Below are 19,582 nucleotides of genomic sequence, written 5' to 3' on the forward strand. Positions count from 1 at the left end.
GTCGGTGGCATCGTCCGGCGGTGGTGGATCCGGTGGCGGCGGCGGCGGGGTAGAAGATGCAGTGGAGTCCGGCGTGGTGGAAACGTCGGGCGTGGCGCAGAGGCGGTGGTGACGCTTCCCGTCGCTGGCAGCACCCCCTCTTGATCGGTCTAGGGTTAGGAAGTAGGTGGGGGCGTCTGGCGGCTCAGGTAAACCTCTTTGTCTATGCCCTGGCCCCCACCTCCCTCTATATAGTGCTGCGCGACGGGGGTCCACCAACTTTGGTTTGGTTGGATGCCCCCAATTAGAGCACTGGATCAAGGCCCGACTCGACCGTTGGGCCGAGTCGGATGAGATTAACACTAACAATCTCTCCCTTGATCTCACCTCATACTTAAACTCAACTTTCTTTATCTTTTTCCCATTTCATCACAGATCAGTGCATAGAGCGTGCTTCATCGTCATGGTCAGTTGTCATTAAATTTAACAGCTACAATGCACCTCTCTATTTTAAAACAGATACTCAACTAGGCCCTTAGTATATAGAAATCATAAGCTTTCCCGTAAATCCATGCCGACTATGTTCTCTGAACGCACTGGGTGGTAAGCCTTTGGTAAGCAGATCCGCAAGTACATACTCGATATTTATGTGCTCAATGCTTTCAAAATGATTCTGGATGATCTCCTTTACAACATATAACTTAGTGTCAATGTGTCTGGCAGCACACTTGACCTGTTGTCTTAGGAGTTAACTTACTTTAAATGGTTATTGCTGTTGTCTACCATTGTTAAATCCGGGTATAAATTCCCTTAACCTTCTTTTGCCTGTTTCTTAAGCCACATGTCAAGCTATACTATAGTATGCATCACTGATGACACCACAACTGTTTCTTTGGAGTTTTTTCACAATAATACTCCAACTGCGAGTGTTAGCAACTACTATGGATTTCATTACACATCTCGCCATGACTTAATATTTGTACCCTCAACTATTTGAGAGTACTTATTCTTTCTTACTCAGCATGAGGCCTATGATACTTTACAAAATTGCAAGACATTCTCAACTCTATTCCAGTGTTCTATATGTAAACTAGACTTTTGCCAAAATATCCCGGATACATAAACTACATCAGGGTAAGTTCTTTCTTGTACTTGTATACACATTAAGCTTTCAACAGCTAAAGCATATGGAACCATATTCATTTGATCGATCTCATATCGGTTCCTAGAACACTTATAGTTCCCAAATCTATTACCCATGACTATGGGAGCAGGCGTAGGTTTACTCGCATGCATACTTTACTTCTTTAGAATCTTTTCTAAGTATGCCTTTGTGTGGGGTGTACGACCCCGAATACCCACAGCGGACCATATGGGCTGCACCCCTAGGGGTGGCCAAGAAGAAGCCTTGCGGGGCACGACTCTGCTCAGCGCCTTCCGTAAGACATCGGGAATATATCCTGAAGATATTACGAGATCTGTTAGGATATGTATGATCCTAAGATTCCTGTAATCAGTTATTACTTTCTGATTATCTCTCAGATCTAACCGACTTGTAACCCTGCCTCCCGGACTATATAAGGCGGGCAAGGACCCCCTCTAAAATCACGACATATCATACGATAGCTAATACAAACCAATAGACCACAGGAGTAAGGTATTATGTCGCACTGACGGCCTAAACCTGTATAACTCGTGTGTCTCTGTTGCCTTCTTATTCTTGATCACGCGCTCCTCTGCCGATCAATCTACCTTCATGGGATACCCCTCGAAGGACTGCCGATGATATTCTGTCGACAGTTGGCATGCCAGGTAGGGGTGTGCGTGCTGTTTCCTTATCGAACAAGATGGCTTTTTCCGCAGGCTCTTCGTCCCTCCCATAGCCCGGCCAGATCTTCACGGTCGGATCCATCTCATGGGTCATCAACGCTGACGGAGTCAGAGAGCTCCTCAAGCCGATGCAGATCCGTTCTGCGCCGACCACCCCTGCTCCCACGGCTGCAGATCCGATCTTGGAACCGCTTCTGAGGTCGCCTTCATCGACAACTCACCGCCCTGCTTCCTCGCTACCAGAGGAGGTAGATCAACAACGACGATTTGATCGTATCCATCGATCGGGCCAGTCTGAAGCTCGTCGATTGCCTCTCCATCACCGAATTGGCTCTGGACACTATGGTTCAGCGCCGACCACCCTACCATACGCATCTATTGGAAGCCGCTCGGCAAGCTTCGGGGGTTACAGCCCTGCCCTACGGGCTCGACAACACAGCCGCTACATACCAATATGCCCTGAGGGGCAAATTCGCCGACCAGGTGGGGGGATACCCATCCTCTTGCCGACCAGATCACCAATTAGCTCCTGCCAATAGTCAACATGCTGCATGCAAGCCGAGGCCCCGGAGCATCCCTCCAAACCATCCTGGAGGAAAATCCAGACTCCGAGTCCCAGGGCTCCACCGAGACCCTCACCGAAACCTTCACCGAGCAACCCCCTCTCCCGCCTTTCTGAGGTGGCGCGATCTTCAATGTCAGCATCGACAGCCCCCCTAAAACGGCGAAACCGATAAGGAACGTGCCACTCATGAAAACAGGAACATCAATCATGCGCAGCGCCGTGAAAGCGAGCACGCCCTTGCGATGGCCGAGGCTGCTCACGACAACCAATTCGACTCACAAGGAAGGCCACTCCATCACAACCTCGACGAATATTTTCTCTGCGTTGACGGTCACGACGTCTTCAAGACTCCAAGCGCCAATCTGGCGGTGGCCACCAACGAACTCGCCTGCCTCCCACAGACGCCCGAGCTTGCCAAGGTCACCGCTATGCTTAAAGCGGCACACTGTCAAGTCAATGAGATCCGAGAGGATCAAAGACCTTCATGCTCCACTAGCACCATTCGCCGATCAGCTATGCCTAGATCCAATCGCCGCCCTAGTCAAAGCCATTTCGCCGACCAGTCACTACCTCTCTAGGGGGGAGCCAGGGGCCACTAAGCCGAGCATCATCGCTAGCACGACCAAGAGGTCAAACAGGACGCTCGAGTGCACCTCAGTAACCTTCGAGATGCACGACGGCGTATCGAGCAGCGTCGCTTCGGCCGCCATGAAGATGAAGTACACCACCGCTAGGAGTATGAGCGAGAGTACGGTGATCCAGACTTAGCTCTGGAGCCGATCGGTGCCTGCAACGCTGCAGACAACGACGCCGACAACCCGGAAGGTCCTCTAGCTTTCACCAGGACGCTCTAAACACTCTAGTGGCCCCATGGTTTTAAAATCACCGAGGTCGAGCCCTACAAGGGAAGGATGAACCCAACTCAGTGGCTGCAGGCTTACTGCTACTGCTGTCCCGCACCGCTGGAGGAGACACCAATGTCATGGTGAATTATCTCCCTGTCATGCTCACGCCAGCCGCCATGAGCTGGTTTACAAGCCTTGCCCTGGATTCCATCGGATCTTGGGAAGAGCTAAAGAAAGTGTTCACTGATAATTACATGGCTACATGTACTGCGGCCTGTGCACCAAGCACGATCTCAACCGTATCAACCAAAAGCCGTCCGAGCTCCTCCGTAGCTACATCAGGCGCTTTTCCAAGATAAGGAATTCTATCCCCAACATCATAGAAGCCGAGGTCATCACCGCCTTTGTCCGGGGACTTCATCACCGTGAGCTCCATTCCAAGTTCAACCGCAAGCCACCTATAGGCATCGATGAGATGATCACGATGGCCAACCAGTACACTGACGCGGAGGAAGCTAAAGTATGTTTCAATGAAGACGCGGGCACCAATCGCCTGCCTCACCGCTACGACGATCGCCCTGACAACCAGCGCCACAATGATCGCCGCTATGATGAACAAAGTTTCCACCAGGGACATTGGCCACGATCGGCCAGAAGGATCCAAGCCAAGTCAAAATTGCCGCCGCCGGCCAGACCACTTTGTCGGTAACATCAATGAGCCATGCGCCAAGCGCAACTACGATGAGCAGTACAAGAAGATCCTCGATGGCCTGTGCCCCCTCCATAAGATTGCCAAACACAAGATGAAGGACTGCCTTGGTTTAGCCAAGGAGTTCCAAGACAAAAAGCTAGATGATGACACCAACGGCGGAGGCCGCCGACCATCGGGGAACAACAACAACGCTTTTTAGGACCATGATAAGGTGGTCGCCACCATCTTTAGGGGCCTCGCCTCCACTGAGAGTAGAAGGGAACAGAAGCTCACTGCCCGACGAGTGCTCGCCGTCGCTTCAGAAGAAACTATCACCGACCCCAGCTATCGCCCATGGTCTGAGGTCCCCATCACCTTTAGTAGGGCCAACCAGTGGGCAGACATACCCTACATAGGGTGTTTCCCCCTTGTCCTCGACGCAACCGTCCAGAAGGTGCTCTTCAGAAAAGTCCTTGTTGACGGTGGCAGTGCTTTGAACCTACTCTTCGTCGGGGCCCTAAGGGACTTGGGCCTTGCGATATCAGATCTCACACCCTTGGACTCCTCCTTCTAGGGTGTGGTACCTAGAAGGGCATCTAGACCACTTGGAGAGATCATCCTACCAGTATAGTTTGGCATGGCAAGCAACTACCACATCGAGCATATCAACTTCTACGTCGCCGACTTCAACACCGCCTACCACACCATACTTGGCTGGCCAGCTCTGGCCAAATTTATGGCCGTACCACACTACATGTATCTAGTGTTGAAGATGCCTTCGCCTGCAGGAGTCCTGGCTCTGTGGGCCAACCTCTCCATTGCCTACGCCTGTGAGACAGAGAGTCTCGCTCTCACCGAAGCCACCGACCTCTCCATCTAGATGGCTAGCATGGTCACCGAAGCCAAGATAGCACCCGCCGATGACATGGAGATTCTAGAGCTAGAGCTTCCCCGCGCCTCCACCAAGTCTAAGGAAATCATGGAGGTCGGCCTCAGCCTCGACGATGCCTCCAAGACTATGAGGATTGGGGCTCACCTTGACCCCAAATAGGAAAGCACACTCATCTCCTTCCTACGTGCCAACGCCGATGTGTTTGCTTGAAAACCTTCAGACATGCCGGGGGTACCATGGGAGAAGATCGAGCACTCCTTGAATGTCTCACCGACTGCCAAACCAATGAAGCAGAAACTCCGCCGATTCACGCTAGACAAGAAGGAGGCTATTAGGGTAGAAATAAAATGGCTCTTAGCTGTCGGGTTTATAAAAGAAGTGTATCATCTAGATTGGTTAGCAAACCCTATTCATGTTCGAAAAAAGAATAAAGAATGGAGAATGTGCGTTGATTACACTAATCTTAACAAACACTGCCCTAAAGACCCCTTCGGCTTGCCTCGGATAGACAAGGTTGTAGACTCTACCACCGGCTACGAACTACTCTCCTTCCTTGATTGTTACTCTGGCTATCATCAGATTTCGCTCAAGGAAGAAGACCAGATAAAGACGTCGTTCACTACACCTTTCGGTGCATATTGCTACAAAACTACGTCCTTCAGACTCAAGAACGCCGGGGCTACCTATCAAAGGTCCATTCAGATGTGCCTCGACCAACAGATCAGCCACAACGTTGAAGCCTACATCGATGATCATCAAAACCAAGACAGCCGACAACCTTATCACCGACCTCGAAGAAACCTTCATCAACTTGAATAAGTACCGATGGAAGCTGAATCCTTCAAAGTGCATCTTTGGAGTTCCATCCGGATATACTGCTAGGGCTACATTGTTAGTGCTTGAGGCATTGAGCCTAATCCTAACAAGGTCTCCGCCATCACCAATATGAAATGGCCAACATGTGTCAAGGATATACAGAAACTTACAGGTTGCATGGCGGCCTTAAGCCGCTTCATATCGTGCCTCAAGCGAGAGAGGGCTACCTTTCTTGATACTCCTCAAGGCTTCTGAGCATTTTTCCTAGTCGGAAGAGGTGGACACAGCTTTCGAAGCAGCTTAAGTTGTTGTTAACAAGGCCTCCGATCATGACGTACGCCACTGACCAGATGAAACTCTTCTGATCTACATCGCCGCTACTTCTCGCGTCGTCAGCACTGCTATCGTTCATCGAACATGAGGAAGCTGGGCATGCTTACAAGGTGCAATGTCTGGTCTACTTTATCAGCGAAGTACTTAATGAGCCAAAAACTTGTTATCCTCATATACAAAAGCTGTTATATGTAATTCTGATTACGTCGCGCAAGCTCTGACACTACTTCGAATACTACAAGATCACCATGGTCACCGAGTTCCCTCTAGGGGACATTCTCCACAACAAAGAGGCCAATGGCCATATCATAAAGTGGGATATTGAGCTTGGAACTTACTCCATTGAATTGAGAAGCAGACCTACCATTAAGTCACAGGCGCTCGTTGATTTCATCGCTGAGTGGACGAGATCTAAGAACCCATTGCCACCACTTGCCCTAAGCACTGGTTGATGTACTTTGACGACGCCCTTAATATCAATGGCACTGGTGTGGACATTTTGTTCATTACGCCGACCAAAGAAAAGCTCCGCTATGTCCTCCGGATACACTTTTCGGCCTCCAACAACGCCGCAGAATATGAAGCATGTCTCCATGGTCTCCGTATAGCAGTTGAGCTCGGCGTCAAGCGCCTCATGGTGTACGGGGATTCTACGCTGGTGATCAACCAGCTCAACAAAGACTGGTCCTATTCCAGTGAGAAGATGGATGCATACTGTGCCGAAATTAGGAGGTTTGAAGGGAAGTTCTATGATATCGAATACCACCACGTGGTACGAGATCAAAATTAGATTGGCGACCAGCTTTCAAAAATAGGTTCTTCTCACACCGCGGTTCCACAGGGGGTCTTCGTTCAAGATCTCTTGGCGCCATCCATTAAAGAAGAAAAGGAAGTTGTAGAGGTTCCCCCTACCGAGCAGTTAGTACTTGTCGTACCTTCGCCGGTCACCAATTAGAGGGAGAAGTTCGTCAAGTACCTCACCAGCGCCGAAGTACCCATCGACAAGACCAAAACTGAATGATTAATTCATCGAAGCAAGCATTACATGTTGGCAGATAGCAACTTGATGAGGAAAAGTGTCAAGGAAGGGATACTATAGAAATGCATCACCTAAGGTGAAGGGGTCAAGCTACTTCTCGAAATTCACTTCTAGTTCATGCGGCAAACCATGCGGCCTCGAGAAACCTGGTTAGGCAAGGCATTCCGAGCTGGTTTTTATTGGCCCACGACCATCTCTGATGTAGAAGACCTCGTCCGATGCTATGAAGGATGTTAGTTGTTTGCCAAACAAATACACAGTGCCGATGCAAGAGCTTCAGACCAGTCCTAGCTTCCTAGGCCTTTCGCATGCTGGGGACTAGACATGATCGGGCCTTTCAAGCCAACGATAGGAGGTTTCCGGTACATATACAGTCGCCATTGATAAGTTCTCCAAATAGATCGAGTACAAGCCGCTCGCCTCAGCTACTGCTAAGAAAGCAGTCAAGCTCTTTGAAGATATCATACATAGATTCGGTCTCCCGAACAGTATCATTACTGACCTAAGAACCACATTCACCAGCCATCATTTTTGGGACTTCTGTGAGGACTGGTGCATCTCCGTTAAATATGTCTTCGTTGCCCATCCTAGAGCCAATGGCTAGGTTGAACGGGCGAACGGTATGATCCTTGACGCACTCAAAAAGAGGCTATATTAGAAAGAAGAAAAACATCCTGGCAGATGGCTTAAGGAGCTACAAGCTATGGTCTAGGGACTGCGCACTCAAGCTAGTCGCAGTACTGGTGTGTCTCCATATTTTTTGGTCTATGGCTCAGAGGCCATACTACCAGCAGATATTACCTTCCGAGCGCCTAGGGTGGAAAATTATGATGAAGAGCAGGCCGTAGCTATTCGGACAGAGGATGTCGACCGGGCCGAGGAAGAACGCCTGATCACCTATGTCCGCACATCCAAATATCTAGAAGGCTTGCGGAGATACTATAACACCAATGTAAAAAGTCATTCATTCACCGTCGGCGACCTTGTTCTTCATAGAAAACAAAAGACTGAGGGGTTGCACAAGCTATCCTCCCCTTGGGAAGGGCCTTACATTGTCAAAGAGGTCACCCAACCAGGCTCTTATCACCTATGTGACTTGGATGGAATTGATGTTCCCAATTTGTGGCACATCGAGCACCTTATATATTTCTACCCTTGAAACGTTCCGGATATGTACGCTCCAATTTGTGATGAATAAAGTTTTGATCTCCGTAATTTGGTTATATTCCTTTTCCCCTTTTGTTTTAATCTCCACGTACGATCGCCGAGCATCACAATACTCCATAATGATCTCCAATATGAAAACGCCAAATGATTTCTCCAAATCGCCAAACACGATTTCTCCAAATCACCGAGCATGTTTTCCCCACATCACCAAAACATTCTTTGATCAGAGAGCAACATCCTTTCTTTTCTGTTCTCTTCGGAGACAACCCAGTCTCTGATTTCTCCCTACACATGCTATGGGCTCCGTGCTCTGCGTTATGGGTGGTCGGCTGTGGTCCCTTGATCACACCTATTTTTCCTACATATCTACGGGCTCCGCGCTCGATGTTATGGACTATGGGTCAGCCAAGGCCGAGAGTTCAACATAGAATACATTGCTCGGATGCCGCTTATGTTGCCTTTATCTCCAAGTTCGTATAACAGCTGCCGACCAGAACACGTTCCGCACTGTTTTTTTATGGAAAAGACTCAACCACCGATTTTTTCCTACACGTGCCACGGGCTCTGCGCTCTATGTCATGGGTGGTCGGCTACGGTTCCTAGGTCACGTCTGTTACTCCTACACGTGCACGGGCTCCGCGCTCGATGTTATGGACTATGGGCTAGCCAAGGCCATAGGGATCAGTAGTAGACCAACTGGTTGGATGTTATTTGTACTATGCATAATCGCGTCAGGTTTGAAACCGCGAAGATTATTTCGCCGAACTACAAGCAAACTGCATATAATACATATACATGCACCTTATAGCATTTATTCGATGAATAATTATTTCTTGCGCTTTCGCGCTTTCTAATTACACTATCAGGCCTTTATAGATGATAATCTTTGAGTTGATTATTGAGCTTCACCGTTACCATCCATTTCACCAAATAGGTCTATATCGCTGGCTAGCATCTTCGCTGCGTCCTCCACTTCGTCCTCCAGCTGCTGTGTCCCCGCGTCGTCCAGTCCTTCAATGAACCCACCCCTTATCGACTGAAGGTCGATGGTAGGGTAATGGGACCGAACAACCACGAGGACATGGGTAGCAATGGTCATAATGGTGTCATGGTTGAAAGTCTTGAAGTTCTCCCATGCTGCCTTGCACCTCTGGATTATGGTGTCGGGACGTTGACGCCTGTCGTCGTGCTAGGTAGCCATTTCCAAATCGACGCAGTCAAGCACCAGCTTAATTGCGGTGATTACAGCATCAAAATTCTCCTTTTGGACCTTGGCCTACTGCACCAGCACATCGAACTACGCTTTGGCTTTATGACGATGGCCTGCGAGAGTTACAATGATCCATTATACAAGGAAGCTACTCCAACAATAATTCTGACCAGGAGGAATTCACCTTTTAGCTCCTCAGCAAGTTTGTTCACCCACTCTACTTCTTTTGCTTTCTCCTAGCGAAGTTTATCGATGGCCTAGCGCATCTGTCCGAGCTCAGCACCTTGCTCTACAAGAACAATAGAATTTAACAGAAGTGTGGCTATTCAGCAATACCAAAGTACATTCGTTGATATACCGTACCTACTTTCTATTTGGATACACTGTTGAGCTGTTCGCTTTTCCTCTCTAGCTACTCGAAAGCACTTCTTAGTTGGTCGGAGATAGCGGCAAGCTGCTCAGACAGGCTCTGCACTTGCTCAAACATAGCTGTCAACTTTTCAGTAAGGACCCCCTTCTGGTATTCCAGGTCCCCGTGTGTTCGACTCTACAAGATCTCGTTTGTGTTGGGCCCTTTGGATATTTTTCTCCAAGAGGTTCCTGGCCTCTTTGAGCTTTTCGTTCTCCGCAACAAGGGGCTCGATTCGCTTTATCAGCTGCCAGCGCTGCTCAGCAACTCGAGATATCTCCTACAAAATGAATGATGACATTATAGTTAGCCAATTCCAAGAAACAACTAGGATCTTTCCAGATGAAGTATTCACCTTAATCTATTTCATCACACCACTAAGAGAAGTCTCCAGTCTCCTAAACTCCTTGGTGGTGTCCTCTTCTTCGACAACGATTATTTCATCATTGCCCTTTTGAAGAATCCGGACTGCTTGGTGTTAAGGTTCATCACGCATGATCTCCTACACCTTGTCTTCTTCCATTGTAGCCGGGGGCCACCTTGGGGCTCGGTGGTCGGATAGCAGGTCCGACCACGCCCTCCGAAGTATCGGGGATTGCCGTTCGCTCCTTCGGCGCCGAAAGCTCTTCCGCTACTGATTCCACTATTGCCGAAGGCGCTATCGCCAACTCGTTCGCCGTAGTAGGCATTTGCTCATGGTTATCAAGCCCACTAGGGGTAGCAATTGGCTCCCCCACGTGCTCCCGAACACTCGGGGACTCCTAGATGTGGTCTACTGGAGTCTCCACCGCTCTAGGGCCAGTTTCTGGTTGTCGCACAGTCTGAGCGGGTGGGGCTGGATCAGTTGTTGGCTTTGCACTATACCAAATCAGTTATTCAGTCATAATAGAAGTAAGGGAAATACAACAAAGTAACGTCAGCACAAGGACACTTACGGTTTGGTCTGACGGTTCAATTTCTTAAACAGACGGTGCTGGCCTAAGCCTCCGGGCACAGCTGTGGTGTTGACACCTATGCTCGGTGGGGGAATTCTCGGCTTTTCCTCAGTCGGCCTTGGTTCCACCTGCTGCTCTGGGGCTGCTGCCTTTTGTTGCTTCAGGATCTCCATGGCCTGCTCTATGGGGATTTCCGATGTCTGCTACATAGCAATTCCCTCCGCTCGATGCTCAGGGACTCTCCTTGTCAGAGCCTCACGGATTTCTTCGCCTACCCCAGTTTGTTGCTCTGCGTGTGGGTTACGCGGAGGCTCTTTCGTGCTCAGGAGAGGGTTCGTGAGAATCTCGTCATTGTTAGACCAACCGAACACTATGGTTCTTCATGTTCGATTGGTCTGGTCATCATCCAGAGAGATCCCACCTAGTTTGCGGGGAGCAGTCATGGTTGTTTTCCTCTTCTTCTAGGCTGGCTCATCTTCCACCGGCCTCTTTCCCCTAGTTTTTGCCGACACCGGGGGAGGACTCTCCATCCAACCAGTGTCCATTCCTCTGAATTCTGAGGAGACACCGACGGAGCTTTCTTCAATTTGAACAGGTCACCATGCATCTACTGACGGTGGCCAATTGTTTCTCGGCACGCCCGAGAAATACACCGCCCTGTCCTACGAATGGATCTTCACATGAGTAGGATCAATTTATTGCTTAGCAGCATCAATAAACTTCTCGATTACATATAGTAAGGACATTCACTTGAGGAGGCATATTCTTGCAATTGAAGGCTTCGTGTGCCCTGATAGCCTAAAGGAGGATAGCAGAGCGAACAGCTCGGCAGTTCCCTCTTTGATGTCACTCCTGGATAGTATTTCTGGCCTCTCTCGAGTCCCGTCGGTCTCCCCTTTGAATTCAAAGCCTAGGTGTGCCCTCTCTTTATGGGGTTGTATGCGGCGCACTATGAAACTCGTCGCTACCAATCCACCATTGGTCTTCATGCCCTTTATCAAGCCGAGAAGTTCATTCACTTGCTCCATGTCGTCCTTGCTTGGTAGCTCTGACCAACTCCTCTAGCTTTCTGGGATGTGGTCGGTGTTACAACGCACCGCTGGGTGGCTTTGTCTCAAGTAGAACCATCTGGTGTTCCACCCCTTCAGCGACGTGTTCAACGGTATGGTAAGATATTCACTCACCATCCCATCTTGAAGCTAGAGATACACCCCGCCGACCACCTTGGAACCAGTGCTGCCTCTCTTCTTCAACCAGAATAGGTGATGGAAAAGATTGAAGTGGGGTAGGATGCCAAGGTATGCCTCACTAAAGTGGATGAAGATAGAGATGTGCATATTGGTATTGGGGTGGAGATTGCATAGAGTAACCCCCTAGAGCTCCAACAGATCCCTTAGAAATGGGAGCACAGGAAACCCTAACCTGCGCCAGAAATAGTCTTTGAATACTACTGCTTCGTCAGTGTGAGGCGTGGGAAAGGACTCACCGGAAGCTGGCCGCCATTTGGCGGTCGCACGGTCGGGGAGAACACTGGCTTCCACCAATCGGTTTAGCTCAGCTTCTCCTATTCATGATGGCACCCACTCCTCGTCGCGTCGGGCCACGACATCTGCCTTCTTGTGACTCGTCTTCTTTTGTTTCGTAGCTCCTCTCTTCGGTGCCCTCTCTCAGATCTGGTTAGGTTTTCGGCGGTGGAGGAAACTGTGGTTGTGGATTTGGTGGCGCGAGAGATGAGGAGGAAGATGAAGTGGAAAAGGTGGAAACAGGATCTACGGCGGCACTATTATATAGGATCTTCCCCACCATTCCGCATTCAAGGGTTTTTGGGAACCGTTCCCATGATCTGCGCCGCTGTGATTCCTCTAATGCGGTAAATGGGCCATTACCTGGGCTTCTGTGTAACCGTAGCCCAGGGCGCTCATTTATCGCTACCTTCAGTTGCTCCTCACCGAAATATCGCCAACATCTCCGCCATTTGTTGAGGCTAAGTAACTGACACTATATACAGTTGTTACTCTGGTTTTTCCTCCACAATTCGATTTCTCCGATAACTCCACCTACAGCTCGGGGACTGGCAGTCTGTTCCATTGGTCTTTGATTGTTTTTCTATTTCTAACCCTGGCACCACGTGACTACGCCACCTCCTGTCAGGCTCGGGGACTAAGTGGGCACACTTCACCTTGCGGTGAATGTGCTTTGTCTCTTTCTAGGACACGTCTAGGGACTGGCTTCTTGCTCAGCTAGTTTTCTACTATTCTTCAAGTTTCTGACCCTGGCACCACATGACTACATCATCTGCTATCCGGCTCAGGGACTAAGTGGGCACACTTCACCTCGCGGTGAGTTTGTGGGGTTTTTCTCAAAGACTACATGCCTATAGAGGAAGATTGACTCCTACAACTTTGTTCAGACTCTAAGTGGGCACACCTGGTCCACTACGGAGAAATTTTTGATTCTAAACTTGAGCTCCTTACACCCTTATGGCAAGCCGTACTTTTGTCACTTTGCTCAGCGATGGTTCACGGTGCTTGGCGACAGGTCATGCTACTCGGTGACAGGTTATGCTACTCGGTAATGGTTCACACTGCTCGGCGATGGCTCACACAGCTTGGCAGTTCAACATGGTGGTTGGACCATGAGCTTGACTGCTCGGCATTGTTTGCACCTGCTTGGACAAGCTTAAGATGATGTTGCACAATGGGTACAAGGTGCTCGGGGACTAGCTGTGGGGTGTACGACCCCGGATACCCATGGCAGACCACATGGGCTGCACCCCTAGGGGTGGCCCAGCCCACAAGAAGAAGCCTTGCAGGACACGACTCTGCTCAACGCCTTCCGTAAGACATCGGGAAGATATCCTGAAGATACTACGAGATCTGTTAGGATATGTGTGATCCCAAGATTCCTGTAATCAGTTATTACTTTCCAGTTATCTCGTAGATCTAACCGACTTGTAACCCTACCTCCTGAACTATATAAGGCAGGCAGGGACCCCCTCTAAAATCACAGCATATCATACGATAGCTAATACAAACCAACAGACCACAAGAGTAAGGTATTACATCACACTGACAGCCTGAACCTGTATAACTCGTGTGTCTTTGTTGCCTTCTTGTTCTTGATCATGCGCTCCTCTACTGATCAATCTACCTTCGTGGATACCCCTCGGAGGACTGCCAATGATATTCTGTCGACACTTTGCGATAGTCCTAATACCCTATTTTTTCTATCTCGGTGAATTTTGATTCCTAGAACTAATGACGCTTCACCAAGATCATTCACATTGAAACTTGAGGGCAAAACTTCTTCTTCTCCAATGACAGATTAACATCACTACTAATGAGTAGAATGTCATCTATTCATAGGATGTGGAAAATGAATTTTCCATTCTTGATCCTCGAAAGGATATTGTCCTTCTCATTTTCTTTAAAACCCAAACTTTCTTATTGTTTTCATCAACTTCAAATACTATTGTCTAGAGACTTACATTTAACCCATAATTTGATTTCTACAGGTGGCATCCCATATGTTCTTTTCTTCCATAACAAAACCTTTTTGGTTGTGCCATGTAATCGTTTTCATATACATCCCCATTGAGGAATGACGTCTTTACATCCATCTGATGTAACTCTAAATCGTAATGTGCCATTAACACCATTATGATTCTAAAAGAATCCTTACATAGGACTGGAGAGAAAACTCTCATTGTAATCTATTCATTCTCTTTGCATAAAGCATATTGCCATAAGTCATGCTTTATATCTTTCTACATTCCCTTTGGAGTCACATTTTGTCTTGTAGACCCATTAACAACCTACTGTTTTGGCTCCATTAGGAATTACTTCTAAGTTCCAAATATCATTGGTATTTAGGGCTGGCTCTACCTCACCTGACCTCCGAGGGCTGGCTCGGCCTCGCTTGGCCTCTAAGGGTAGGGCTTCGCCTTGCTCAACCTCTGAGGGCTGGCTCCACCTCGCCCGATCTCCGTGGTCCGCGCTCTGCCTCACCTGACCTCTGGGTCCACGCTCCACCTCGCCTGACCCCTGAGGGCGGACTCCATCTTGCTCAACCTCTGGGGGCGAGCTCCGCCTCTCATGACACTGAGGCCACGAGCTAAGTCTTGCCCGGCCCTTGAGGATGGACCGTGTTTTGCCTGACCTCTAGGGGCGGGCTCCACCTCGGTCGACACTGAGGCCATGGGCTCTGCGTTGCCCGACCCCTGAGGAAGGCTCCATCTCGTTCGACACCAAGGCAACGGGCTCCACCTAGCCCGACCTCTAAGGGTTGGCTCTGACTCGCCCAACCCTTGGGTTGGGCTCTACCTCGCCTGAGCCTTGGGTTTGTGTCCACCTCACCCGGCCTCTGGGGAAGAAGTCCACCTCACCCGACCCTAAGGCCAGAGGCTCCGTCTTGCTCGATGGAGACCTATACCGTCACTAACCACTCTAGGTCCAAGCGTATGGGCCTAGGTCAAAGCTCTGACACTAGGGAAGAGACTAGCATGCCTCGATGTAGCCCACAACCCATGATGGGCCATGCCTGGGGTTCACGTTAGGAACAATGCTGGGCGTACCGGTGCTGTTCTGCCTAACCCCCATATGAATAGTGGTAGGCACATTAGTTCACCACGACGTCTGCTAGGACAGAGTGGAGCGCCATGATCGGCAGACAACACCTGCACAAGGCGCTAGTGATGGATAGGGCCATGATGAGAAGCTATCCCTGTTGACATCTACAGGGTCGATGGGACCCACATAAAGGATAAGAAGGACCTAGTGACCCCGAAGGACTTCATCCTCTTGTTCTATTCTCTTCCTCCACTGTAACCCATGCTCTCCCTTAGCCTATAGAAGGGAAAGCAGGGCATCCCACAAAGGACATCGAAACTCAACTCGACTCGACTCAAATCTAAACTCACCGCAACACTCCACCAGAGACTTAGGACAGTCCCTCTCTCGACCGTTTGTAACCCCTACTATGAACTTTTAGTGCTAGTAACATGAGCAGCAATAACGAACTGGATGTAGGGACATTTTGCACAAACCAATATAAACCCCGTGTCCTCTTAGCACACCATCCAGGCCAGATGCGTAATATTAGAAATTTACTTGGTGGTGGCAACTCGAAACACCGACATTATTCATCGAATTCATTTAAACTTTCATAGCTTCTTGCCATTTAAATGAGTAAACGCTTCTCATGGCTTCTTGAAATGAGATGGGATCACCCTTCATTTGAATTTCTTTACTAACATAGACTTCATAGTCATCAAAAAACTGGTTTACTAATTCTTTGAGACCTTCTAGGGCGTCAGCTACTGGCACTTTTATATGGGGCTGTTGTTGCTCTTCGTTGCCAATGGGCAATTGATTCTATAGGCTCCTAGTATCACAAGATCCTTGTTTACATTATTCATCTTCTTCGAAAAGCCAACAACAGGTGTTGTATAAGTCATACAACATCAACAGGTATTGAGAAATTTGTTGTTTTGAATCACTGAAGTGGGCACGTAGTCCCACTTCTCTTTAAGTCTTAGGTCTCTACATACCTCTACATACCATGCTCTCCAGATCTTCCTATCTTTTCTAAAGATAGTGTATCTTTAAATATCTTATTTTGGGTTTAATCCAGTTAAAACCTCACATGGCGCTTTAAGCACCACCTTAACATCTTTGAGGTTGACTATGCTATCTTTCTGTTGGAACTTTAAAAGGTCCAGGAATTTAGCTAGTTCTCTGCTTAGGGGTATCATTGCTGTGACCGTTGTACTCTTCCAATGGTTTCATATTAATTAATCTTTATCTCACTCTTAATGAAGAGTATTTTTCTTAATTGATCTTAATATTCTCCCCCTCGAAATATGGCATGGACTTTACTGCCATAATTTTGAGAACTATTCAGAAAGCCTATGAACGAGGAGACACTTATAACTTACTTCATTCACATGATTATGCCATAGTAAACAAAGTTATTTCTTGATCCGTTTTGGAGTACACTTTCCTTATTTCACTTCAAGAACTCAACTAGGTCTTTCATTAGTTGTACTTTTGCAAGTCACGCTTGCATGTTTTCTTATCCTTTGGTTAGTATTGACCATGACGATGCATTTCTATTATGCCAAGGTCAATACTAGGACAACATAAGAGCTACCCAAACTTCTCTCGCTATGTGGGATACAAAACATGTGAATCATCACAAAACTTCTCCCACCATGTAGGATTGACTAGCATAAGTACTATGCCAAAACTTCTCCCCATGCGGGATACATCTATTTGAAAACTTAGTCATGATGACTAAAACATTCACTTATAGTTCATTTTCCAATTGAATTTTACTTTTGATTCCAATTTAATCAGAAAATTAGTAAACTAATAAAAACTATCCTGAACTAGCTTGACTTAAGCCTTTTTCATCCACATACCCCAGCATTATAGCCTATTGGCATGCAGCCGAGTCATCTTGTCGGTTAAAAATAAAACATACAATATGCTTTTGTATCAATTCTACATCACCATTGGGCAGAAAATAGAATTAATGCATAAAACTCATAAATTAACTTGAAATTTGTATAACTACTTGTCGGGGACTAGTACTAGGGTACCCAAAGAGGAGGAGCTAATAACCATCAATGTTGATTCATCCGAGTGGTCAAGAGCACGACTGTAGCTCTTGTCGACCCCTAGGTGCGTGAACTTCGCCTCGCCCGACCCCTGGGGGTTAGCTCCGCCTCGCCCGACACCGAGGTCAAGGACTTTGCCTCATCCGAACCTTGAGGGTAGCTCCGCCTCGCCCGACCCTAAGGGTGGACTCCGCCTCGCCTGACCTTTGGGGATGGGCTTCGCCTCGCCCAACACCGAGGCTGCAGGCTCCGCCTTGCCTGACCCCTAAGGGTGGCTCCGCCTCACCTGACCCTGAGGGCAGACTCCGCCTCACCTGACCTCAAGGAGCGAACACTGCCTCGCCCAACACCAATGCTGCAGGGTCTGCCTTGCTCGACCCCTGAGGGCAGACTCCGCCTCGCCCGACCTCTAGGGGTAGGCTCTATCTCACCCGACTCCAAGGCCATGGTCTCCGCCTTGTCTGACCCTTGGGTTTGGGCTTTGCCTCGCTTGAGCCTTGGGCTTGCGCTTCGCCTCACCTGGCCTCTGGGGAGGAACTCCACCTCGCCCGATCCCAAGGCCAGAGGCTCCATCTCATCCAACAAAGACCCATACTACCGCCAACCACTCTAGGTCCAAGCATATGGGCCTAGGTCAAAGTTTTGATGCTAGAGAAGAGACTAACATGCCTCGATGTAGCCCACAACCCACGATGGGACATACCTAGGGGTTTACATCAGGAACAGCGTCGGGCGTACCGATGATATTCTGCCTAACCCCTGTACGAACACTAACGGGTGTGTCAGTTCACCACAACATCCACCAAGACATAGTGGAGCGCCATGATCGACAGATGATGCCTGCACATGGTGCTAGTGATGGATAGGACCACGATGAGAAGCCATCCCTGTTGACATCTATAGGGTCAGTAGGACCCATATAAAGGAGGAGGACCCGGCAACCATGAAGGACTTCTTCATCTCATTCTCTTCTCTTCCTCCACTGTAACCCGTGCTCTCCCTTGGCCTATATAAGGGAAAGTAGGGTGTCCCACAAATGAGGACCGAATCAAACACATCCAAACTTGACTCAACTCGACTTGAATTAGAGCTCGCTGAAGCACACCACCAGAGACTTGTGACCAGTCCCTCTCCTGACTGTTTGTAACCCCTACTACAAACTTTTAGTGCTAGTAACATGAGCAGCAGCAATGAACTGGATGTAGAGACATTCTACCTGAACCAGTATAAACCTCGTGTCCTCTTAGCACACCATCCGGGCCAGACACACAATATTAGAAATTTACTCGTCGGTGGCTACTCGAAACACCGATACTTGGCACGCTAGGGTAGGGGCATTTTATGTGTCTCGACATCCACACTAGGCCTCGAATGGCTAGTCACGACCTCAACTAGGTCCCGAGCATGCACGTGTACTTCAGGGACCTGGACTTCATTGTCATGGTGGAGGGAGAGTTGTCAATGGCTCCCACCACCATCTAACCTCTCCACTCCGCCGGCCTCGACGCAATCGTCGAGGCGCTTGAGGAGCTGCGACTGCACGCACCAGAGGCCTACGCCCTCGAAAGCAACCAACTCCTCATATTTGACTACTAGAGGTTGGAGCACGAGCTCGATGCCTTCCTAGGACCTCAGCCGTCCTAGGAGGACCTACGCCACCTCACCTTCTCATTTGCCAATATCATGGCGTAGCTTGCCGGAGGGGAGCCACTCTCTCTAGAATACCTCATCTGGAGCGCCTCGACAGTGCTCCCATTCGGTCTTTGCAACGCTGTAGAGACCGACAACCACCCTATGGTGCAACACATGCCTTCATCCCCCACGAATGATGGGTTTGTGGGGATGACTAAATATATCATGGAGTTTTTCCACGACCTCCTCGTGGGAGAACCAAAGTCGCCCTCCAGCTCTAACTCTAGCAGGGGGAGTCATCACCCCTCTCATGAGTGTTTCATGGCAGGTACCCCCAAGGGACATGTTGAAAAGCATCAACAAAGAGGAGGCTACCCTGATGAACAACCTTAACGACAAGGTCGAGGAGGAGATAGGGGCCCCACCACACCTATGGATGGAGCAGCTAAAGCACAGCACCTAGAGCTCAAGGAAGCATGACTCCAGCTCAAGTAGGAACACGCAAAGCTCGATCAGGAGATCGAGCACCATGGAGACGGTGGGCGCGCGCGCCTTGGCCCGCGACGTGAATCGAAGGATCATCGCAGACGATGAAGCCCTCCCACACTTTGCTTGTGCAA

The 19,582-nt window shown here is 49.0% G+C and overlaps 1 protein-coding gene across 1 annotated transcript; it reads left to right on the forward strand.

The window, feature by feature from the left end:
* Nucleotides 1-6,402: 6,402 nt before the first annotated feature.
* On the forward strand, nucleotides 6,403-6,741 carry LOC136463329 (uncharacterized). The gene has a single exon (XM_066462331.1). It carries the CDS (start codon nucleotides 6,403-6,405, stop codon nucleotides 6,739-6,741), a length of 339 nt encoding a protein of 112 aa, XP_066318428.1.
* The last annotated feature ends 12,841 nt before the right edge of the window (nucleotides 6,742-19,582 follow it).

Source organism: Miscanthus floridulus, chromosome 1 (genome assembly GCF_019320115.1).
Source record: "Miscanthus floridulus cultivar M001 chromosome 1, ASM1932011v1, whole genome shotgun sequence".
Lineage (NCBI taxonomy): Eukaryota > Viridiplantae > Streptophyta > Magnoliopsida > Poales > Poaceae > Miscanthus > Miscanthus floridulus.